The sequence below is a fragment of the Lampetra planeri genome, chromosome 42 (genome assembly GCF_965212315.1).
Source record: "Lampetra planeri chromosome 42, kcLamPlan1.2.h2, whole genome shotgun sequence".
NCBI classification, from domain to species: domain Eukaryota; kingdom Metazoa; phylum Chordata; class Hyperoartia; order Petromyzontiformes; family Petromyzontidae; genus Lampetra; species Lampetra planeri.
This window is the reverse complement of record NC_136148.1, coordinates 9,040,369-9,066,191: the sequence shown is the minus strand read 5'-3', so window position 1 is coordinate 9,066,191 and position 25,823 is coordinate 9,040,369. Positions and strand designations below refer to the sequence as shown.

Genomic DNA, 25,823 nt, shown 5'->3' with positions numbered 1-25,823 from the left:
AACCGAGGCTAAATCAGTCTCCACTGGGCCCGCGAGAGACCACTGGGGAGAGGCAGCCAGCTGATGCTGCAGTCACACTTTTTTTGACTTTTTAGGTTTCTAAGCTATTATGTTATTTTCACTGTTTCTGTATTCCATATTTTGTGCCGAACACTTCCCTGGCATACAATGAACTCGAAAAACATTCTCCCACCACCTTTGGCTTGATCCCACGGAACTTCACTCGAACCCCTCCACATCCAGCTGGAATCTCTGCATTGGGTCCCTTTTTAAACCTCCCGCTTGTTTCCTGCTTTCTCCACTCAACTCGTCACACAGCGGTAGGGAGTTGCCTCGCAGCAGCAGCGCACTCAAGTTTCCTGTACAGTCGTTTTCAGGCCAACCACGACAGGTTGCTCGAGTAGTCCACACTTTCCCGGCTCTTGTCAAAGAACATACCCCCCACGCAGAGAACATACCCCCCCACACAGAGAACATACCCACCCACTCAGCACCCAGAAGCCGCATACACGCGACGCGAGCCTGACACGCCACGTGTCGTCTTGAGCCGGAAAGATGCTGCCGTCTGCTGCCGTCTGTGAGATGGTCACACGTCTCCTCAGCTGCCTCGTTCACTTGTGATGCCACCCTCGGTCCCTCATTGGCTGCGGGTTATGGCCCAGCCTCAGGCACCTATGGTCAGGCTACAGGGCACATTAAGTGTGTCTGTCTGCTGTTACAGCGAGTTACTCGCTCATCCACTAAGTCTGAGAACTTCAAAGGTCTTATAAATTCACACTTTGCCTGTCAAAGAGCTGTGCCACAGCTCACACGAGTGAATCGGTCTGCCCTTAGTATCCACGTCGTAACAATTAGCTCGTTACTTTTAATTATCTTTTCAGTTTTCCAAAAACACTCCAAGCTGCTCTGGTCCACCTCTTTGTGTCATCTTTTGATTGCGGTCTGCCCTCAATTGCTCATATCCACATAAAAAAATCCAAAATAATAATGAACACAGCTCAACATGCAACTGTGGATAAGTCATGTTTATTTTGTACTGTACATCACTTTTCACGTTTGCTCGTATCAATGTTTTTTTCTGACTCAATATGATACACAATACTTTCCCAATAATCTCATGCCACTTTTGTGGATTCAAGGCATGAGGCAAAGAAAAACATTTGCCAGGTAATTATCCTACATAGTAGAGCATCACATGATGAGGAATGAGCCTGTTTTATTATAAACGACACTGAAAACTGGAATTTATTGAAATCCCTAATTTATACAATTACTTTGTTCGTGCAGGAATTGGGAGGCTTGACAAGAAGCACAGACCCGTTGACAAAAGAACCGGGTTGCATCTGTGGAAGCTCAGGATGTGAGTCAAAAGCTGTCCGTCTGTCACAATGGCATCATAACAGGCATCGAGGCATTTCCTCAGCCACTTCAAAATATATCATTAACTCTCTACACATTAGAGGATCAAGAACAAGCACACATTGACTCAACATGTTCATAATTATGGTTTCCAATAGATTTTTTGCTTGGGCCATATCATTACAGGGCCAACCCAAAAATCTGTGGTGAAGCACACATTTAATTGACCAAGTCGCCATGAAAAGCAAAGTTTCAATCCTTAAATAAATAAATATTTCACTTATACCAAAGCCACCAAACACTGTATGATACTTTTTCCACTATGAAACATTATCCTTTAAAACTGTTTACTAACCCCAGCCCATTTATATTCCGATTGTGCCATGGGCACATCATGATGCCGTGAGCCCAATTGTGTTGAGGAACGGTCCCCAGAAGATGACATTACAGAACTACATCAAATGTCGCTTCAGTAGCCCTTTCATCCACAATCTGTGGTGCATTGATATTAGTTTCCCTTGATATGGTGCACTGCGTATGGCAAAATGTATTTGGCACCAACCAGAATTTAGAAAAACTGGCATAAAAATAAGATATCACATTTTTTTTGCAGCAAATACACACTATCCATTATTGTAGATTATGCACCAGCTTATGCACCAGCTTATGCACCAGTTTGTCTTGTAAATGTTACTTTACCAAATGAATGCAAATATGGCTGTTATGGTATTAATATCTCAATATATTTACTGTTTGTATCAACAATTGCATCTCCATTGTGCTCTTGCCATCTAGGTAGAGAATGTGTTTTTTTTCCATTCCAAATCCCTGCCAAAAACAGAGGATATGCATGTTGTATAATTTCCCATAAGTGCCATTACTGGACATCCTATAAGGGTCTCCCTTACTCCATATCTAGGCCGTGCTGTTCAGCTGTGCAGACCGAGCCATTTATTCCACACACGTGAAATATTACTTGCAAGCCCGTCAGCCTGATTTAAGTAAAAATAAATGGAATATTTTTGTTTATCCTGTATAATAAAATGGTAAGTTGCTTGAGACCATAATGTTTTCTACACTGTGGAAGCTGGCAGTCCAGAATCTCAACCCAGTATCTCTGGCGAAGTTCTCTGCCTCCCGTGTCAGCTGCACGAGCCACTCGTCCCTCCTCGTGGTTCACGTTTAACAGTACCAAGCTGCGCGTGATGCAGAGATTTCTCTCCCACTTCCTTACGCCTTAGACGTCGGAGGAGAGGGCCTGCACCTTGTCGAGGTTGTGGTCGACGGCGGACAGCAGGAACCGAACCCAGGCATGCTCTTCCTCGGGGCACACGTATGTCTGTCTGACATGGGCAACATCAGAAAGGGCATTGTGACCACAAACCAATAAACTAAAACTTTTTTTTACCAGGTAAGGCCCACTGAGCTCGATTGCTCTTTTTCAGAAGTGACCTGGCCACAAATGATAGCTCAACAAAGTGGCTTATCATGTAGAAATGTATAGCAGCCAAATACTCTAAACGCATGTTTCTAAATGTGGTGGGGAAAAATACGGTGAACCCAGAAAAAAATCTATGCGACCACGAGGGGAACATGCAAACTACAAATATACATCCATAATAGAGGTGTTTGGGTTAGATCGCGTAAATATAGAAATGTGTCGTTAAAACCCGCCACCACCCGACACAGCCAACTAGTCAGGGTTGTCACGTAAACAGAACGTGGCCAATTCGTCACTAGTACTGCACTAACCGGTGTGTTGGAGAGCCAAGCCACAACATTTACAAACTGAGTACTCAGTTTGTAAACTGAGTACTCAGTTTGTAAATGTTGTACTAGTGACGAATTGGCACGTTCTGTTTACGTGACAACCCTTTCTAGTTGGCTGTGTCGGGTGGTGGCGGGTTTTAACGACACATTTATATATTTACGCGATCAAACCCAAAAACCTCTATTATGGATGATATTGGTCGCGAAAGCCTATGTGTTATACAAATATACAGCATGCGTCAGGGTCTGGATTGAACCCACGGCCTTCTGTATACCTGGCGAGGCAGTTAACATCTCGCTCCTCAGCTGCCATGCGTGTACAGCAGCTGGGGGTACTCACGAGACTACAGACAGTAGGGTGGGGCTATTTGAGCATTATCATCAGTGTTCAATTGTTCATTTGTTTACAGCACCACTTCTTCGCCAAATATTACTCTTACATATTGCACGGGGTTGGTTGGCTGCTCATATTTTCATTCTCCATGTATTTATGTGTAATGCATCTTCTCTGGTCACATCCATTATCCTCATATTTTATCTTTATTCACGTATCCATAAGTTCAAGAACTGAAATGTTCAGTTATATGCCTAAACAATTAAAGATGTTTCGATCATAATTTACAGCCTGAGTCAATGATGGACTCCCCACACCAAATCATTCATGGGTGGTTGTTTTACCATACTTCACCAGACTTGTGAGTGAATCGTTTGCTTGCAGTGTCGATGTGAAAATGGTTCTTCACCCTCCTATGAATTATTCTGCAGTTAGACTCAAAGCAAATCTCCGTCTATTGGTTTATACACCTTACTCAACACACCTGGCTGGTGAAGTGTAGGGAGGCCAGAACCAGTTCAGATATAACTCAATCTCTGATGTTAGCCTTGGCCAGGGATCAAACTCGAGTGGCCATGTTGATATCGCAGTGCACTAACCACTGCGCCACTACTCCGCCCAATGTAACAGATGCTCTACTACGCACTGCTACAGGCTGATGGGCTGAGTGGAAACTTGACTGGGACTTCGCAACCTTCCAATGGTGAATCGAACGATCAAACCCACAGCACCACATGGTAAACTCATTTAAACATCCTGCCAGGGTCGATTAATTTGATAATTTGCCACGCATATCGACAAATAACGATTTGTACGACTCATTGTGGGTTGCAGCTCTAGCTCGTCCCTTGAGGATTCTCCAAGACGTTAGTTTACAATGCCACAACTTGCTGTGAACCTCAGTTGAATACAACCCATGGTTGTGCCTTGTTTACAAAAATGCCAAGGTGTTAACCAAATGCGCCATCTGCCGTATAACAAAGGAATTATACAACGATTTTATAGCCCGAACCCAACTTACTTTTAGCAGCCTTCTACAATAAAATAGATGATAAATAAATCTCACTTGGTTCATGATTTACATGCCAAATGGTGCAGTGGCGGATGCAGAGGCCGCAAGGCTCAGGAGCATCCTCGTGCCTGTGCGAGTACTTACTTGGTTACCTCCAGATAATTCTTGAGCACAGACGCAAGCTTGATGGCCTGCAGAGGAAGCCACACATTGCACATTAATAGTAGAACTTACACCACAGTTGAAGGCACACATTACACATTAATAGTAGAACTTGAACTACATATCACTGTTGAAGTCTACTAGTGTGCCCAGTGCAAAGCCACATGTTGTTCATGGCTTATATAGCGGTTGCATGATATGAATAATGCTCACAAGAGGCAAGGGAGCTGGCATGATGAGGACTAATTGATTCATGCCGTTTACACATGAACTGTATAACAACGAGGATCCACATCTTGCAATGATATTGTAGACAAAGGTGTGCATATATACCAACATAGAGATACGTACATTGAGTCTAATTGCAGCATAATTCATGGGAGGGTAGACAGCCATTGCTAAATCATCAACACTGCAAAGACAAATCATAAGCAACACTCAGGCAAATAATTCTGTCTCTGTGTGCATTCACTGCTGCATAGCGTTCCCTATGCTTGCTTGAAAAGATTAAATCCAACACATTTGTTTACAATTATATATTTGTACAGCTATTTAGGATACTTCTGATGCTATGATACTCACTGCACTTGAGAACATGTATTAATGACACGTAGCTTAGGACTTGCATAAAGGACTGCAGCAGTGATGGCTCATTGCTCGAAGGACATGACAAACTCCCAAGTTGCCCATTCACCATTATTTACGCATCATTTAAAAAATAAATTGCCTAAATGATACACCGTGTGATTTTCATCTTGCACAACATTTGCAAGTAACATCGAGACTACATTCCATGTGAACCAGTGGTGTTCACCATTCAAATATGTACGTGTATTTATGTGTTTGATTGGGTGTGATATTTACTATATGAATGCACACAGTACAGTATAAGCTATAGATTTCAAATAGTTGTATATGTGTTTGCTATGTATGGAGGTGGCGGGGCATGGTGGTGGCCACCCACTCCCTCTCGTATGCAGTGCCGGCCTTCATAGGTGCTCGCGAACAGCACTTGCCCTAACAATATGTTAAGGCTATAGGGGGGAATCTGTCTCTTTGTATGTACAGTGAGGGAAAAAAGTATTTGATCCCCTGCTGATTTTGTACGTTTGCCCACTGACAACGAAATGATCAGTCTATAATTTTAATGGTAGGTTTATTTGAACAGTGAGAGACAGAATAACAACAAAAAAATCCAGAAAAACGCATGTCAAAAATGTTATAAATTGATTTGCATTTTAATGAGGGAAATAAGTATTTGACCCCTCTGCAAAACATGACTTAGTACTTGGTGGCAAAACCCTTGTTGGCAATCACAGAGGTCAGACGTTTCTTGTAGTTGGCCACCAGGTTTGCACACATCTCAGGAGGGATTTTGTCCCACTCCTCTTTGCAGATCTTCTCCAAGTCATTAAGGTTTTGAGGCTGATGTTTGGCAACTCGAACCTTCAGCTCCCTCCACAGATTTTCTATGGGATTAAGGTCTGGAGACTGGCTAGGCCACTCCAGGACCTTAATGTGCTTCTTCTTGAGCCACTCCTTTGTTGCCTTGGCCGTTTTTTTGGGGTCATTGTCATGCTGGAATACCCATCCACGACCCATTTTCAATACCCTCGCTGAGGGAAGGAGGTTCTCACCCAAGATTTGACGGTACATGGCCCCCGTCCATCGTCCCTTTGATGCGGTGAAGTTGTCCTGTCCCCTTAGCAGAAAAACACCCCCAAGGCATAATGTTTCCACCTCCATGTTTGACGGTGGGGATGGTGTTCTTGGGGTCATAGGCAGCATTCCTCCTCCTCCAAACACGGCGAGTTGAGTTGATGCCAAAGAGCTCCATTTTGGTCTCATCTGACCACAACACTTTCACCCAGTTGTCCTCTGAATCATTCAGATGTTCATTGGCAAACTTCAGACGGGCTTGAGCAGGGGGACCTTACGGGCGCTGCAGGATTTCAGTCCTTCACGGCGTAGTGTGTTACCAACTGTTTTCTTGGTGACTATGGTCCCAGCTGCCTTAAGATCATTGACAAGATCCTCCCGTGTAGTTCTGGGCTGATTCCTCACCGTTCTCATGATCATTGCAACTCCACGAGGTGAGATCTTGCATGGAGCCCCAGGCCGAGGGAGATTGATAGTTCTTTTATGTTTCTTCCATTTGCGAAATAATCGCACCAACTGTTGTCACCTTCTCACCAAGCTGCTTGGCGATGGTCTAGTAGCCCATTCCAGCCTTGTGTAGGTCTACAATCTTGTCCCTGACATCCTTGGAGAGCTCTTTGGTCTTGGCCATGGTGGAGCGTTTGGAATCTGTTTGATTGATTGCTTCTGTGAACAGGTGTCTTTTATACAAGTAACAAGCTGAGATTAGGAGCACTCCCTTTAAGAGTGTGCTCCTAATCTCAGCTCGTTACCTGTATAAAAGACACTTGGGAGCCAGAAATCTTTCTGATTGAGAGGCGGTCAAATACTTATTTTCCTCATTAAAATGCAAATCAATTTATAACATTTTTGACATGCGTTTTTCTGGATTTTGTTGTTGTTATTCTGTCTCTCACTGTTCAAATAAACCTACCATTAAAATTATAGACTGATCATTTCTTTGTCAGTGGGCAAACATACAAAATCAGCAGGGGATCAAATACTTTTTTCCCTCACTGTATGTGTAGTGTAATATCGCCGGCTGGTGACCAGCAGCGGCAACTGCAGTGTACAAACAGTACACACGCCGGTGAGCATATACATGGTGTGTATGTCGGCAGGGCGGAGGAACTGGGGCAAGAGTCATGGAGGGGCCCATTTGGGAGCCCCTGGAACCTGCTAGTGGGTTCGGTTTCCCAAACGGGGCCCTCCATGTGCTGCTAGACAGCCTGTCAACTGTCTCAGTCAGCGCTGCCGATGCTACACGGCTAATGTTGTGTCATAGGCTAGCGAGTACAGAGTGTGCGCAGGCGAGATCGTGTGTGGTAATAACAGGTGCCTCTACAAATATCGTCTCCGAAGTCACTGCACTACATATGTGTCAATTGACATCCAGGACACCCTTGCAATTATATTTTCCATCTCAAGGGATTTGCCAGTTAAAATATAGAAACCTGTTTTGGCCTTCTCCTGTGATCACATCCCAACAGGGCGTTGTCTGTGTCAATCCGGAGCGAACCTGGGCGAGATGAGGCGGGCGAGGTCCGCCAGGTCGTCCAGCTGTGACGCTCGCTCCTCCTGCCGAGCCGCAGCCCCCGCCGAGCCGTGGGTCTTTACCGTTCGCGCAACTTTATGCAGGCACGCTTTGGACGCCTTTATGAGGCCCAGGCAGGGGGCCAGCAGCTGCCCACCACAAATGGCAGCGCAAAGCAAACAGTGCCCCAGCGTCGTCATGGAGCACACAGAGGTACTGCTGTGAGATCCTCAGGACACCCATCAGTCAGTATTCATCGTAAGCAAGTGAGAGATAAGACAATGAGTAACTGCCACGGGAAGAACGAATTGACAACATTGACTTGGCCAACAGTGGAGTTTGACAATAATCCATCACTCATTTTAGTGGGGGGACTGACTGAGAAACATTTTGGGCAAACGTGTCTACCTGTTGGACACTCGGAATGCAAATTAGCAGTAAATGCAACTTAACCAAAAGACTTGCAAGTTAAGTTTTTACTCTTTATTTGTACCTTCAATAATCACGGGCCGAGATCACCAAACATGTTACACTTGAAAAACTATTTTAAGCTCAAGTAGGTTCCTGGAATTTAAACCCAGGATCTCAGCAGTACTGGCTTTAAAGGTTCACCACCAGCACAGTAATGGCACATGCATAACCAAACTGTTGCTGACAATATTCCCTCTGACCCCTGTCCCCAGAATATGGCCCAAAGTACCTGTCGGTCGCGCTCGGACCAATAGGTGTCCTGGTTCTCTCGGAACCCCACGATGTCATCTGCGAGCACGTCCCCAAAAGGGTCACTGTTGCCTGCGTCTTGAGCCTGAAAAACACCAAAGCCTGCTCACATCCACCAGTCACAGTGGTGGTGGCCCACCTCTAAACCACTGCTTTGGAAGCCCGGACGGTGGATCACAAAGATTTAATCATAGGCAGATACTAGTCCACACTATGTTGTGAAGGGGGCTATGAAATGGACAGTGTTTTGAGTATGATTCCAAAATGCTCGTTATTCTTCAGATACTCTGGGTCCCTTCCACGCTCATTAAACAGCGTTAGTACAAACAGCACAACGTTTCACTGTCTCAAAAAGTGCCTCCAGTCTCAATAAGGCTTTCCTAAAGGGCATTGTCATAATTAGAAGACTCAGCTGTCCTTGCAGCTGAAAATCACACAAATGTTTTTGTTGACAAAAGGCATATGTTTTCCATAGTCTTCTGCTTTGTGCGTACACGCTGGTGACATAGGATGCACAATACTTGGGTAAAGAAAAACAGAAATTGAAAAATTAAGTCTCCTTTAACAAGCTGTGAATGGTAACCAGGGGGGGGGGGGGGGACTTAAAACCAGGTATGTGGTTGGTTCAGATTATAAGAAGGAAACCCCTGGAAGTTGGGTGGCAACAGTTGTGATACATTAGTCCCTCCGTTAAGTGACATCGGTTAATGGTTTCTCGGTTAACGTTTCGCCTCCCATAGGACCTCATGGTTTCGACTGTTAACATTTAGATTAGCGGTATGTTTATATTATGCACGCGGGCGCCAATTTAGACCAAATATCCGAGTGCTCGTAAGTGGGCTGAGCATGCCTCAGCCAATCAACGACGCCCATCTATGAGCGTTTAGACCTCTACTGGCTTTGTCTACAGTGTGTTTCTGTTTTGGCAGTGTAAGCAACTCTCTTGCACACTCAGTGATTTTTACTTTTTTTTCAACATATAAGTGAATTCGAAAAACAGTTATTCCAGTGAACAGTAGTTTTCGTGGTAGCGATTAAAAACGTTCACTGAGAGACGGCTGTATTTGGGGGAAGGCAGCAATGGAGGTGTTGTAATGGCATCATAAGCATGTGAGAACCTCATCATGTTCACCTGACGACAGGCAACAATGGAAGTGACTGGGACCGTCTTGGCCCAAGTGGCACCCTACCTGCTCAATCTCCTCCAGAGCATCGCGAACAATCCCCAAAGCTGCCTGCATCACAGCCAGCACTGCCACCACGTTATCTGTCAACAGCGAATATCAAGTCAGGTCACTTGAGCTTTTTCCAAATGAGAAACAAATGAAATGTTTACATCTTATACAATTCAGATGTAGATGTTGTCATGCCATGGGCAGTGTATTTAAATGTTACTTATATTGCATTTAAAGTCATCGGTATTTTTAGAATAAAACAAGGGATCATTGTCCATGCCACAAGCCCCGTACCCCTTGGCAGACGAGAGATGTGGTCGCAAGCCTCCCAGACGCCCGCTGTGCTTGTGAGCTGGCCCTGGGATAAACTAGAGGAACACAAGAACACATAACACTCACAAAGGTCACGGAGTTGGAACTAAAAATCCACTTGAATTTACATAACCAGATGACCAGGTTTGTTATAAAGAATGTGAAAACATCAAATAGCATTATACATGCCATTAATGATACCATTGATTACCATGTTAAATATAGTCTACAAATAAAAATATTTCCGTCATTCACTGAGTAAAATCGGTTCAAATCCTATTACCTTTTCAAGAAATACCACCGATTAACACGTAGGCTTTCGCGACCAATATTGTTCATAATCAACGATTTTTGGGTTTAGATCACGTTATTTATAAATGTGTCGTAACCCTCCACCACCCGACACGGCCAATCAGTAAAAAAAAAGTGTCACGTTGACAAAAGACAAATAGTTCACTGCTTTAGCCCACCGGTGTGTTGAAGCGTGAAACCACAACATTTACAATTTGAGTACGACGTTTCGCTGGTAATTGCATCCAGCATCATCGGGCAATTCGCCAGAATGGTGAGGCTCTGCTGTGTCTCCCGTTCTTATATAGAGCAGCAGCAGGGTGACGTCATCATTAACTCATTAACTCATCAGGTGCAAAGATTTGAGGGGGGGGGTTATTGTAATTATATACTTGATTAGTAATAAGGCTATTGTTACGATGCGAGTTGTAGATTAGTAATCATTTGGAATGTGTTCTATTGTGATTATGCTACATTAATAATCAGTTAGTGCTTGTTTCCCTTATAAGGAATTGTAATGCATCTTATTTAATAATACTAAGACAGAATGGCTACAATAATGCTCAAATTAACAGAGCACTAAATGCCAAATCACGATCGCAAAGCAACACTGCTGAAAGCGATCAGATTATTAAAACAATAAAAATACCATTTATCTCAGGAGTAACTGACAAATTAGCCCGTGTTTTGCAAAAGCAAAACATTACAGTAAGATTTGGTACAGTACACAAAATTCAACAACTAGTAACGTGCACTAAAGACGAATTACCTAAATTATCAACAGAAGGTGTATATCGGATTAATTGTGTATGTGGCAGATGCTATATTGGACAGACAGGGCGTAACGTTAGTGTAAGACTAAAAGAACACCAGAGAAATATTAAACTATCGCAAACACAACTGTCGGCAGTGGCAGAACATGCTTGCCAACAGGGACACTCAATTGATTTTGACAACGTTGAAGTGTTGTGTAAAACTAGTTACTACCGGCAAAGACTAATTAGAGAATCCATTGAGATTGAGAGAAACAGAAATAACTTTAATCGCTCAGACAGCTACAGGCTTAGTGCGGCCTGGAAGCGTATTATTAAATAAGATGCATTACAATTCCTTATAAGGGAAACAAGCACTAACTGATTATTAATGTAGCATAATCACAATAGAACACATTCCAAATGATTACTAATCTACAACTCGCATCGTAACAATAGCCTTATTACTAATCAAGTATATAATTACAATAACCCCCCCCTCAAATCTTTGCACCTGATGAGTTAATGAGTTAATGATGACGTCACCCTGCTGCTGCTCTATATAAGAACGGGAGACACAGCAGAGCCCACCATTCTGGCGAATTGCCCGATGATGCTGGATGCAATTACCAGCGAAACGTCGTACTCAAATTGTAAATGTTGTGGTTTCACGCTTCAACACACCGGTGGGCTAAAGCAGTGAACTATTTGTCTTTTGTCAACGTGACACTTTTTTTACTGATTGGCCGTGTCGGGTGGTGGAGGGTTACGACACATTTATAAATAACGTGATCTAAACCCAAAAATCGTTGATTATGAAAAATACCACCGAATATGGTTATTTACATAGGTATGTTTTTGCAATGTACTTAAAATGCATTAAACATAATGCACATGAGCTATGAGATCAGACATTTGCATGCTGTTTGGATCGTGATGTCATGGTATTTAATGCCCACTTTGCAGTTGAACATTTTGTCATGTTTGTGGCAGTGCCTCGCAATAATTTCTAGTGCTGTATAAAGTTATTATGCGACTGGAAAGGACTTTTTTCACCTGGACCATTGACTAAAGTAGCCTTACTGGAAGGTAACTGGTGCTATATTAAAACCCTTTCCCAATCCGAGACTTCTGCAAGTAACAGGGTGGTTCTCGTTCACTTCTGAATCTCAGAAAGCGCGTTAATTTTATTGAGAGAGGCATAGCACCACTGTTTTTAAAGACATTGTACTCACTGCAGAGAACTCTAGTGACACGACCGCACTCTGTACTAGCTGGTGCCAAACTGTGCCACAGCCCCCACCCGCATGGCCTTGTGTGAGCCTCGGTACCTATAACGTCATTTTATTTTATTTTTTCTTCTGGTATCGTTTTGATGACGTACATGTGTAGTGGAGTAACGCGCGTGGGGGTTTGCAAACAGTGAGCTGCGGACAGTGAGGTCACGCCAGGGCGAACAGGTGCAGAGAGGAGAGCAACCAGAAAGGGGCGACCAATTAGGATGCATAGCGGTGATTGGCTGGCTGCAAATGCAGAGGCGGAGTAGGCGCCACGGAGGCGAGTGATAGTGGCGATAAGGGGGAGAACATGTGCGGGAGGCGTCGGGATGACGCTGAAGCAGAATGTGCGGGGAAACGGGAGCTGAGTTGGTTGGAGTGAAGAGAAGGGAGAAGTCAAGAGCAGTCGGGACCCCGCTCTCCACACCTCGTCCTGTCCAGTGGTGTTGGCTGATCCCCCGCTGGATGCAAGGGCGAGGTTGTAGGAGTGAGGGTAGACAGGCTAGCAGTAGAGAGGCTAGCGGAATCCTAAGTGTGAGTGTGAGAAGGCTAGCAGTAGAGAAGCTAGCAGAGTGTATAGTGAGAGGCTAGCAGTAGAGAAGCTAGCAGAGTGTATAGTGAGAGGCTAGCAGTAGAGAAACTAACAGAGTGTATAGTGAGAGGCTAGCAGTGGAGAAGCTAGCAGAGTGTATAGTGAGAGGCTAGCAGTAGAGAAGCTAGCAGAGTGTATAGTAAGAGGCTAGCAGTAGAGAACCTAGCAGAGTGTATAGTGAGAGGCTAGCAGTGGAGAAGCTAGCAGAGTGTATAGTGAGAGGCTAGCAGTAGAGAAGCTAGCAGAGTGTATAGTAAGAGGCTAGCAGTAGAGAACCTAGCAGAGTGTATAGTGAGAGGCTAGCAGTAGAGAAGCTAGCAGAGTGTATAGTGAGAGGCTAGCAGTGGAGAAGCTAGCAGAGTGTATAGTGAGAGGCTAGCAGTGGAGAAGCTAGCAGAGTGTATAGTGAGAGGCAGTAGATAAGCTAGCAGAGTGTATAGTGAGAGGCAGTAGAGAAGCTAGCAGTGTATAGTGAGAGGCTAGCAGTGGAGAAGCTAGCAGAGTGTATAGTGAGAGGCTAGCAGTGGAGAAGCTAGCAGAGTGTATAGTGAGAAGCTAGCAGAGTGAATAGTATGAGGCTAGCAGTAGAGGAGCTAGCACAGTGTATAGTGAGAGGCTAGCAGTGGAGAAGCTAGCAGAGTGTATAGTGAGAGGCTAGCAGTGGAGAAGCTAGCATAGTGTATAGTAAGAGGCTAGCAGTGGAGAAGCTAGCAGAGTGTATAGTGAGAAGCTAGCAGAGTGTATAGTATGAGGCTAGCAGTAGAGAAGCTAGCAGAGTGTATAGTGAGAGGCTAGCAGTGGAGAAGCTAGCAGAGTGTATAGTGAGAGGCTAGCAGTGGAGAAGCTAGCAGAGTGTATAGTGAGAGGCTAGCAGTAGAGAAGCTAGCAGAGTGTATAGTGAGAAGCTAGCAGAGTGTATAGTATGAGGCTAGCAGTAGAGAAGCTAGCAGAGTGTATAGTGAGAGGCTAGCAGTGGAGAAGCTAGCATAGTGTATAGTAAGAGGCTAGCAGTAGAGAAGCTAGCAGAGTGTATAGTGAGAAGCTAGCAGAGTGTATAGTATGAGGCTAGCAGTAGAGAAGCTAGCAGAGTGTATAGTGAGAGGCTAGCAGTGGAGAAGCTAGCATAGTGTATAGTAAGAGGCTAGCAGTGGAGGAGCTAGCAGAGTGTATAGTGAGAGGCTGGCAGTAGAGAAGCTAGCAGAGTGTATAGTGAGAGGCTAGCAGCAGAGAAGCTAGCAGAGTGCAACATAGCAGGCTAGCGGAGCGAGAGAGCGCAAGCGGAGCATGGCGGACGAGCAGTACAAGAGGAGGAGTTGCGACAGAGATACGTGGTGTTGAACGCAAGGAGTTTTGTACGAATAGAGTGACACAGGAGAAAAAGAAGAAGTTGTCCGTGTGAAATAACACCACTACACATGTATATCATCAGAATGGAATCGGGAGAAAAGCTTATGACGTACACGTACATAATCAAAACAGGAAAGGGTGAATGATAATTGCCAAAAATGGTATAAAGGGGTGTGGTGCCCACACAGTGGCCTTATAGGAGCATGGTGACCTACCTCTGGACCGGCGAGCACTTTATGGATTCTACCAGATGCAGGACTCCGCCCAGGACTGTCATAGTTGCCTCCTTTGTGCTTTTCCTCAGCACCAGCCCTGCGTGGGAAAATAACGAGCGCTGCTGAGTTCCTATCATTTAAAGCTGGGATCTCCCAGATATTAAATCAAGTTCCTTAAGATAGAGGTTTAGTGGTGGTGTAATAGTGTTCCAGGAGACTTGGACGCCGGGGTTGGAGGCACACGTATTTATTCCGTGTCGGTACAGCACAACATGGACATACAACACTGGAGGGGGTATCGGCCCCCTCACCCGTCTAACTGGGGATACACTCTCTAGCTACACCTAGCCTACCTCTGGGTCCTCCACTAACGGGCTAGGGGAGGCTAGCTAGCCCGACACTGGTAAGTCGGGCTCACGGTACCCGGAGTCCCAGACCAGCTCTTACAAGAGCACCGGCTCTGGCTCTCGGGACCACGCCGCTGGCTCGATCCTGTTCGGCCCTGATAAGGGCGGCGATCCAGGGGAGTCCAGGGCTCTATCTACGACGATCTTCAGCCTTCACTGGTTAGCTTCAACATCTCTCCCTGAGCCCTCCAGCTCATCCCCTTTTATACCAAAACCCCCGCTGAGGGGTGGGGCCCCGGGGGATCCCAGCTCCGAGTCAGCCCCCCAGGCTGCCCGATGCGGACGTCGCTGGGAGCACCTTCCCGTGCACCGACATAGCCACGCCCACTGTGTTTCTTTCCCATCTGATCCCATTGTATAACAGCCCCTCCGTAACACCCCTACAGTGGTACAGTGATTATCGCATTGCACCCTGAAGCCGGTGATCTGAATTTTACTCTTGGGCATGGCGATCACCTGAAATTGATATCTGAAATGGTCATGGGATCCCAGAGCACCAACCTGCACTGAGCAGCGTGGTGGCACAAAGTGTAACAACTCCCACGACCAAGACGACATATCGAGGCCTTCATCGAGGAGTGTCTTTACAGACTTTTTTTTTTCAAACACAGCTGGGAAGTAATGGTAGGTTTTTACCCTTTAACTGGTACAAAACTGACACCTTTATTCAAGGCATCATGTTTGCAATGACCACAACACAAGTAGTCAATAAAGCAAACAAAAAGAAGCAACTCTGATAAGGATAATAATATGCACTGTCCTTGAAGTTGATTGGCCCACACCCGAGACGGCTTTCTTTAGAGCCTAGTCCCCATTGGTGTAGGGCCAGATGACACCAGAAGGCGTACAACTCAAAAACAGTGCAATATCAGAGTATTGAGAGTTCGGGGTAAACATTTACACTATGAGATCTCTTTTACCAGTGGCAAAATATAATGGTAGGTTTTTACCCTTTAACTGGTACAAAACTGACACCTTTATTCAAGGCATCATGTTTGCAATGACCACAACACAAGTAGTCAATAAAGCAAACAAAAAGAAGCAACTCTGATAAGGATAATAATATGCACTGTCCTTGAAGTTGATTGGCCAACACCCGAGACGGCTTTCTTTAGAGCCTAGTCCCCATTGGTGTAGGGCCAGATGACACCAGAAGGCGTACAACTCAAAAACAGTGCAATATCAGAGTATTGAGAGTTCGGGGTAAACATTTACACTATGAGATCTCTTTTACCAGTGGCAAAATATAATGGTAGGTTTTTACCCTTTAACTGGTACAAAACTGACACCTTTATTCAAGGCATCATGTTTGCAATGACCACAACACAAGTAGTCAATAAAGCAAACAAAAAGAAGCAACTCTGATAAGGATAATAATATGCACTGTCCTTGAAGTTGATTGGCCCACACCCGAGACGGCTTTCTTTAGAGCCTAGTCCCCATTGGTGTAGGGCCAGATGACACCAGAAGGCGTACAACTCAAAAACAGTGCAATATCAGAGTATTGAGAGTTCGGGGTAAACATTTACACTATGAGATCTCTTTTACCAGTGGCAAAATATAATGGTAGGTTTTTACCCTTTAACTGGTACAAAACTGACACCTTTATTCAAGGCATCATGTTTGCAATGACCACAACACAAGTAGTCAATAAAGCAAACAAAAAGAAGCAACTCTGATAAGGATAATAATATGCACTGTCCTTGAAGTTGATTGGCCCACACCCGAGACGGCTTTCTTTAGAGCCTAGTCCCCATTGGTGTAGGGCCAGATGACACCAGAAGGCGTACAACTCAAAAACAGTGCAATATCAGAGTATTGAGAGTTCGGGGTAAACATTTACACTATGAGATCTCTTTTACCAGTGGCAAAATATAATGGTAGGTTTTTACCCTTTAACTGGTACAAAACTGACACCTTTATTCAAGGCATCATGTTTGCAATGACCACAACACAAGTAGTCAATAAAGCAAACAAAAAGAAGCAACTCTGATAAGGATAATAATATGCACTGTCCTTGAAGTTGATTGGCCCACACCCGAGACGGCTTTCTTTAGAGCCTAGTCCCCATTGGTGTAGGGCCAGATGACACCAGAAGGCGTACAACTCAAAAACAGTGCAATATCAGAGTATTGAGAGTTCGGGGTAAACATTTACACTATGAGATCTCTTTTACCAGTGGCAAAATATAATGGTAGGTTTTTACCCTTTAACTGGTACAAAACTGACACCTTTATTCAAGGCATCATGTTTGCAATGACCACAACACAAGTAGTCAATAAAGCAAACAAAAAGAAGCAACTCTGATAAGGATAATAATATGCACTGTCCTTGAAGTTGATTGGCCCACACCCGAGACGGCTTTCTTTAGAGCCTAGTCCCCATTGGTGTAGGGCCAGATGACACCAGAAGGCGTACAACTCAAAAACAGTGCAATATCAGAGTATTGAGAGTTCGGGGTAAACATTTACACTATGAGATCTCTTTTACCAGTGGCAAAATATAATGGTAGGTTTTTACCCTTTAACTGGTACAAAACTGACACCTTTATTCAAGGCATCATGTTTGCAATGACCACAACACAAGTAGTTAATAAAGCAAACAAAAAGAAGCAACTCTGATAAGGATAATAATATGCACTGTCCTTGAAGTTGATTGGCCCACACCCGAGACGGCTTTCTTTAGAGCCTAGTCCCCATTGGTGTAGGGCCAGATGACACCAGAAGGCGTACAACTCAAAAACAGTGCAATATCAGAGTATTGAGAGTTCGGGGTAAACATTTACACTATGAGATCTCTTTTACCAGTGGCAAAATATAATGGTAGGTTTTTACCCTTTAACTGGTACAAAACTGACACCTTTATTCAAGGCATCATGTTTGCAATGACCACAACACAAGTAGTCAATAAAGCAAACAAAAAGAAGAAGCAACTCTGATAAGGATAATAATATGCACTGTCCTTGAAGTTGATTGGCCCACACCCGAGACGGCTTTCTTTAGAGCCTAGTCCCCATTGGTGTAGGGCCAGATGACACCAGAAGGCGTACAACTCAAAAACAGTGCAATATCAGAGTATTGAGAGTTCGGGGTAAACATTTACACTATGAGATCTCTTTTACCAGTGGCAAAATATAATGGTAGGTTTTTACCCTTTAACTGGTACAAAACTGACACCTTTATTCAAGGCATCATGTTTGCAATGACCACAACACAAGTAGTCAATAAAGCAAACAAAAAGAAGCAACTCTGATAAGGATAATAATATGCACTGTCCTTGAAGTTGATTGGCCCACACCCGAGACGGCTTTCTTTAGAGCCTAGTCCCCATTGGTGTAGGGCCAGATGACACCAGAAGGCGTACAACTCAAAAACAGTGCAATATCAGAGTATTGAGAGTTCGGGGTAAACATTTACACTATGAGATCTCTTTTACCAGTGGCAAAATATAATGGTAGGTTTTTACCCTTTAACTGGTACAAAACTGACACCTTTATTCAAGGCATCATGTTTGCAATGACCACAACACAAGTAGTCAATAAAGCAAACAAAAAGAAGCAACTCTGATAAGGATAATAATATGCACTGTCCTTGAAGTTGATTGGCCCACACCCGAGACGGCTTTCTTTAGAGCCTAGTCCCCATTGGTGTAGGGCCAGATGACACCAGAAGGCGTACAGTGTAAATGTTTACCCCGAACTCTCAATACTCTGATATTGCACTGTTTTTGAGTTGTACGCCTTCTGGTGTCATCTGGCCCTACACCAATGGGGACTAGGCTCTAAAGAAAGCCGTCTCGGGTGTGGGCCAATCAACTTCAAGGACAGTGCATATTATTATCCTTATCAGAGTTGCTTCTTTTTGTTTGCTTTATTGACTACTTGTGTTGTGGTCATTGCAAACATGATGCCTTGAATAAAGGTGTCAGTTTTGTACCAGTTAAAGGGTAAAAACCTACCATTATATTTTGCCACTGGTAAAAGAGATCTCATAGTGTAAATGTTTACCCCGAACTCTCAATACTCTGATATTGCACTGTTTTTGAGTTGTACGCCTTCTGGTGTCATCTGGCCCTACACCAATGGGGACTAGGCTCTAAAGAAAGCCGTCTCGGGTGTGGGCCAATCAACTTCAAGGACAGTGCATATTATTATCCTTATCAGAGTTGCTTCTTTTTGTTTGCTTTATTGACTACTTGTGTTGTGGTCATTGCAAACATGATGCCTTGAATAAAGGTGTCAGTTTTGTACCAGTTAAAGGGTAAAAACCTACCATTATATTTTGCCACTGGTAAAAGAGATCTCATAGTGTAAATGTTTACCCCGAACTCTCAATACTCTGATATTGCACTGTTTTTGAGTTGTACGCCTTCTGGTGTCATCTGGCCCTACACCAATGGGGACTAGGCTCTAAAGAAAGCCGTCTCGGGTGTGGGCCAATCAACTTCAAGGACAGTGCATATTATTATCCTTATCAGAGTTGCTTCTTTTTGTTTGCTTTATTGACTACTTGTGTTGTGGTCATTGCAAACATGATGCCTTGAATAAAGGTGTCAGTTTTGTACCAGTTAAAGGGTAAAAACCTACCATTATATTTTGCCACTGGTAAAAGAGATCTCATAGTGTAAATGTTTACCCCGAACTCTCAATACTCTGATATTGCACTGTTTTTGAGTTGTACGCCTTCTGGTGTCATCTGGCCCTACACCAATGGGGACTAGGCTCTAAAGAAAGCCGTCTCGGGTGTGGGCCAATCAACTTCAAGGACAGTGCATATTATTATCCTTATCAGAGTTGCTTCTTTTTGTTTGCTTTATTGACTACTTGTGTTGTGGTCATTGCAAACATGATGCCTTGAATAAAGGTGTCAGTTTTGTACCAGTTAAAGGGTAAAAACCTACCATTATATTTTGCCACTGGTAAAAGAGATCTCATAGTGTAAACAGCTGGGAAGTTGAACCAAGTGAAATGTTACAGACTGGGCATCTCACTTTTTTTGACCCAGAAATGCCACAATTTGGTTAGAGAATAGTCCGGATAAAGTTGTGTCAGGTTGGCCCAAAAATTGCGCCACCACTTCACTGATTTCCCAAACGGAGTCAGCACCCTTCCCAGTTGTTGTGGAAACATGGCAAACAGCCTTACTGGGCTCTGTATTGTGATGCCATGTGGGTGAGTGTAGTTGGACACACTCAGCAGTCACACCGTAAGTCTTGGGCAGCGTGTAGAAGACCGTCACAGTGGCCAGCACCGCGTTCTCCATCCCCTCACCCAACTTCCTGCAATCCTGGCCAGACATGCACTCACTCAGGATCTTCTTTGCCACTTGGGCTAGCATCTTGCAAGAGATGAAACACCATTTTATGGCTTCAATCCGATACCATTAGCCTTCTTTATTACCCTTTGAAGATGTATATAAGTAGCCAAATATATTGAGATTAACTGGTAGATAAATTAGTCGGTAGGTAGGCATTATTGGTGGGCAGACAGAATGGACCTCCGATTAGCACGGTTGGCTATGTACGGTGTGAAAAAAGTTCAACATACATACAAAGGCAGACTGGTACCATAGACAATGACCAAATATTATTGATAGGTTGGAATTATTTCATAAAGCACGTGTAAAAAGACCCTTTGGCATTTATTACTCGAGAAGGCCGTTCTTTTGACTCCATGGTCATGGAATAAAATAAACAGTCCTTGCATCCCTATCGGCAAATCATTTCCATTTGAAAGGAAATAATAAACCTCTTGAACAATTCAGGTGAATCAATGCCGCTTCAAAGTGACCTTCGTACATTTTTCCCAATTTACAACCAAGCCACACCAGAATTGCCAAGCCAGCCTGACACAGCTCAGGAAGCACCAGGATGTTTTTCCACTGCAGATCCGAGCCGTGCCACTAACGTCACACAGAATGAAAGTGTGGCGCTGATGTACCGGCCGATGTAACAAATTAAAAAAATTACGCAATGTCTAACAACAATGATGAGGCCTGCCCTTGGTCTTGCTGGTGCCAAGCCAGATTGAGATGTCTCGAGGCGAGAGATTGACAGTTTAAGTTTTGGCTTGGAAAATAGCCAGTGGAAAACCACCTGTACTATAAAGGCTCTGTGCTGGTGTGGGTCGGGTGTGCCAGTGTAAAGTTGTTGAATATTCCCCAGTGCCTCACCTGTGCTGAAGGCAAGGGAGGTCTGGAGAAGGCCAGGCTGAGCTTGGTGGACTCTTGGGAAACTGCCTTGTAGCAGTGCTCTGTGTGGACAGACACATAACTTTATAAGAGAGTGGGCCAGCCAATGTATCCCAGTAGCATGTGTTAAATCCTGAGAAAACTCTGGACTAGTTTAACTTTACCGAGTTTCTTCAGCAGATGTGGTCTGTTAAACAAAACAATGCAACTGGGTAACCCTATAATGACAATCAGGAGATTGTGAGTCAAAATAACAGTTGCACATTAACTCAACCCATAATGCTTTGAGGGTCAATAAATTGAGAAACGCTTTGTGGGAAATCAACAGTGGTTATCCCCGTCATGGGTATGCGTAATTAACACTAGTGGTTCGGGACTGTCAATGACCGTACGTCACCCTTCGATGTTGAGCAAGGGGACAATCTGACTTGCATTGTCGTATACCGTTTAAGCCATTAACACTCCACAAAATGACGCACCTAACTTTTCCCAGAACTCTGGCATGTCAAAGTCTTCACGAGGTGCGACAGAGGACTCTCCATCTGCATAATCGGAACACAAAGAACAGCATCACAATCAATAAGCACTGGGAAAGGCAACAGGGCATCAATGCAACGAGGCGAGTACTTAAAAACGCTGCTCCGCGTGATCAATATATTGAGCACTGAGGCGCAATTGGCTATACACTAAACTACTGTATTTTTACTTTACCAGGTAAGACCCACTCTGCTACATCGGGGCCGTCCATAAATGACGTCACGCACCTGGGGGGGGGGTCAGACATTTGTGACGATGTGTGACGAAGGGGGGGGGGGGTTGAGAAATGTGACGTCACATCAAAATGCGCAACTTTAAATAAATAGAGACAACACGTTCTACTTAATTAAATAGACGTTTTAATAAACATCATCAGAGTGCAGCGGCACATTAAATACGCACTACAATGACAATAGTTTAAAGCGATTTGAAGCATGTTTTATTTTTCTGGGGGGGGCAGAGCTTTGTGACGTCATATTTGAGGGGGGGGTCTGACTTTTTGTGATGTCGTGTGACGAAGAAGGGGGGGGGTCAAAAATGGTCCAAATTAACGTGACGTCATTTATGGACGGCCCCATAGCTCCTTTACAGAAGCGACCTGTCCACCAACGATAACGAAGTGGCTTATCATCGTCACGTGGAAATGTATAGCAGCCAAAATACTCTTAAACGCGTGGTGTTGAAAAGTTTGCATTCCAAATATAATCTTTAACATGTAGGCTTTCGCAACCAATATTATCCATAGATCTTCTTTGGGTTCGGTTGCGTAAATATAATCTGGCTGTCGCCTGATGAAGCTGATTGTACTCGCATTGTGAATGTTTTGGTTTACTCTCCAACACACCGGTGTGCTGAACTAGTAACGAGTTGGCATTTTTTGTTCACGTGACAAACCTTACTAATTGGTTGTATCAGGTGGTGGCAGGTTTAACGACCCATTTATATTTACGTGATCTAATCAACAGGGCTCGGGATCGAACCCCCGTGCCCTGCATGCCAGGCGAGGGAGTTAACATCTCGCCAGATTCAAGGCAAAGCTCCCAAACTCACCACGTACATCTGCTAAGTCCCTCTTTGGACACAAAAAGAGAGGATTTCTATTTATCGTGACAACTTGCGCGAGAAAGTCGCTCAACGGCAATCGATCCGCATACACCGCAACATAAATCGATCCACGCATTCACCGTAACGAATCGATCCGCAGGTTGCTACAAAGGAATCGATCCGTGTCGACAGAGCAGGCCTCCGACGATGGCCCGTTGCAAACAGGAGGCGAGTGGGGTGAGGGGTGGGCGCCTCAACCTTTCAGTTGCTCCAGCACGAGGGTGACGCTGTGCTTGAGGTTCTCCAGCGCCACGCTCACGTCCTGCTCGGCCATGGCGAAGCCGCCTCTGATGGCCGTTCACCGGCGCCGACGAATCCGCGAAGCGCCTCGCTCCGCCACCATCGGCGAGACGCGCGCCACGGGATGTGACGTCACGCGAGTGGGCGGGGCTCACAAGAGACGCCCCTGCACCGGAAGAAGCGCGTACAGTCAGATCCAGTGCAGCGGAGTGCAATCTAATACAAGCAGTGTAGTGTACTAATACAAGCAGTGTAGTGCACTAATACAAGCAGTGTAGTGTAGTGCACTCATACAAGCAGTGTAGTGTAGTGCACTAATACGTGTAGTGTAGTGTACTAATACAAGCAGTGTAGTGCACTAATACAAGCAGTGTAGTGCACTGCTTGTATTAGTGCACTAATACAAGCAGTGTAGTGTAGTGCACTAATACAAGCAGTGTAGTGTACTAATACAAGCAGTGTAGTGTACTAATACAAGCAGTGTAGTGCACTCATACAAGCAGGGTAGTGTAGTGCACTAATACAAGCAGTGTAGTGTACTGATACAAGCAGTGTAGTGCACTAATACAAGCAGTGCAGTGCACTAATGCAAGCAGTGCAGTGCACTAATGCAAGCAGTGTAGTGTAGTGCACTAATACAAGCAGTGTAGTGCACTAATGCGTGCAGTGCACTAATGCAAGCAGTGTAGTGCACTAATACAAGCAGTGTAGTGCACTAATACAAACAGTGCAGTGGAGTGCACTAATACAAGCAGTGTAGTGTACTAATACAAGCAGTGTAGTGCACTAATACAAGCAGTGTAGTGCACTAATGCAAGCAGTGCAGTGCACTAATGCAAGCAGTTTAGTGCACTAATACAAGCAGTGTAGTGCACTAATACAAGCAGTGTAGTGCACTAATGCAAGCAATGTAGTGCACTAATACAAGCAGTGCAGTGTAGTGCACTAATATAAGCAATGCAGTGCACTAATATAAGCAGTGTAGTGCACTAATGCAAGCAGTGTAGTGCACTAATGCAAGCAGTGTAGTGCACTAATGCAAGCAGTGTAGTGCACTAATGCAAGCAACGTAGTGCACTAATGCAAGCAGTGTAGTGCACTAATATAAGCAGTGCAGTGCACTAATATAAGCAGTGCAGTGCACTAATGCAAGCAGTGCAGTGCACTAATGCAAGCAGTGCAGTGCACTAATGCAAGCAGTGTAGTGCACTAATGCAAGCAGTGTAGTGCACTAATGCAAGCAGTGTAGTGCACTAATACAAGCAGTGCAGTGTAGTGCACTAATACAAGCAGTGCAGTGTAGTGCACTAATACAAGCAGTGCAGTGTAGTGCACTAATACAAGCAGTGTAGTGCACTAATACAAGCCAGTGCAGTGTAGTGCACTAATACAAGCAGTGTAGTGTAGTGCACTAATACAAGCAGTGCAGTGTAGTTCACTAATACAAGCAGTGTAGTGCACTAATACAAGCAGTGTAGTGCACTAATACAAGCAGTGTAGTGTAGTGCACTAATACAAGCAGTGTAGTTCACTAATACAAGCTGTGTAGTGCACTAAAACAAGCAGTGCAGTGTAGTGCACTAATGCGTGCAGTGTAGTGCACTAATACAAGCTGTGTAGTTCACTAATACAAGCAGTGCAGTGTAGTTCACTAATACAAGCTGTGTAGTTCACTAATACAAGCAGTGCAGTGTAGTGCACTAATGCAAGCAGTGTAGTGTACTAATACAAGCTGTGTAGTGTAGTGTACTAATACAAGCTGTGTAGTTCACTAATACAAGCAGTGCAGTGTAGTGCACTAATACAAGCTGTGTAGTTCACTAATACAAGCAGTGCAGTGTAGTTCACTAATACAAGCTGTGTAGTGCACTAAAACAAGCAGTGCAGTGTAGTGCACTAATACAAGCTGTGTAGTTCACTAATACAAGCAGTGCAGTGTAGTGCACTAATACAAGCTGTGTAGTTCACTAATACAAGCAGTGCAGTGTAGTTCACTAATACAAGCTGTGTAGTTCACTAATACAAGCAGTGCAGTGTAGTTCACTAATACAAGCTGTGTAGTTCACTAATACAAGCAGTGTAGTGTAGTGCACTAATACAAGCAGTGCAGTGTAGTTCACTAATACAAGCTGTGTAGTTCACTAATACAAGCCAGTGTAGTGGAGTGCAATCCAATACAAGCCGCACCTCCAATTCGCACGGTTGGCTACGTACGGTGCGAAAGAAGTTCAACATACATAGTGCAAGTGCATTCGTACTGTACAAGCCAATATCGTGTAGGCAGGTACATTCACATGTAAACCAAGTGTATAGTGCATTCACATGTGAACCAAGTGTACAATGCATTCACATGTAAATCAAGTGTATAGTGCATTCAGATATAAACCAAGTGTATAGTGCATTCACATGTGAAACAAGTGTATAGTGCATTCACAATGCTGTAGAGTATAGAAACGTGTGGAGTGGATTGAACCTCTGCACGGCGGTGTTGAGATGTTAACTCCTCGCCTGATGTACAGGAGCCCGCGGGTTCGATCCCAACCCTGACGTACCCTGCTGTTGTATATTTGGAGTCTGCGTGTCTCTCTCTCCGTGGTCGTGTGGATTTGTCTCCGGGTCCCTCCCCATTAAGAATCATCAACATCGCGAGCGTTTGTCTGCGATACATCTCCCACGCGTTGACGATCCACTGCGTCGAGATGTTCTCTCATCATTCACGTCGCTTCTGAGAACGCGCTCCGCTATAACGGAGCTCCGTGGGGTCTTACCTGGGGAAGCGGAATCGTGGTCAGAATCTTAGTTCACAGCAGCGGGGCTCTCCCTGGCGGCGGCGGTGGGGAGAGGAGCGCGACTCGAC

The 25,823-nt window shown here is 44.5% G+C and overlaps 1 protein-coding gene across 1 annotated transcript; it reads right to left on the bottom strand.

Moving 5' to 3' along the window:
* Positions 1 to 1,010: 1,010 nt before the first annotated feature.
* CCNDBP1 (cyclin D1 binding protein 1) lies at positions 1,011 to 25,800 on the bottom strand. Its single transcript, XM_078613886.1, is given in 15 exon segments — positions 1,011 to 2,702; positions 4,620 to 4,666; positions 4,989 to 5,049; positions 7,795 to 7,958; positions 8,510 to 8,614; positions 9,720 to 9,796; positions 9,999 to 10,072; positions 14,491 to 14,587; positions 20,101 to 20,182; positions 21,068 to 21,147; positions 21,565 to 21,627; positions 22,925 to 23,021; positions 23,023 to 23,051; positions 23,054 to 23,132; positions 25,735 to 25,800. Coding segments are annotated over 14 exon segments (1,098 nt in total). The 5' UTR covers positions 23,070 to 23,132; positions 25,735 to 25,800; the 3' UTR covers positions 1,011 to 2,596.
* Positions 25,801 to 25,823: the final 23 nt, after the last annotated feature.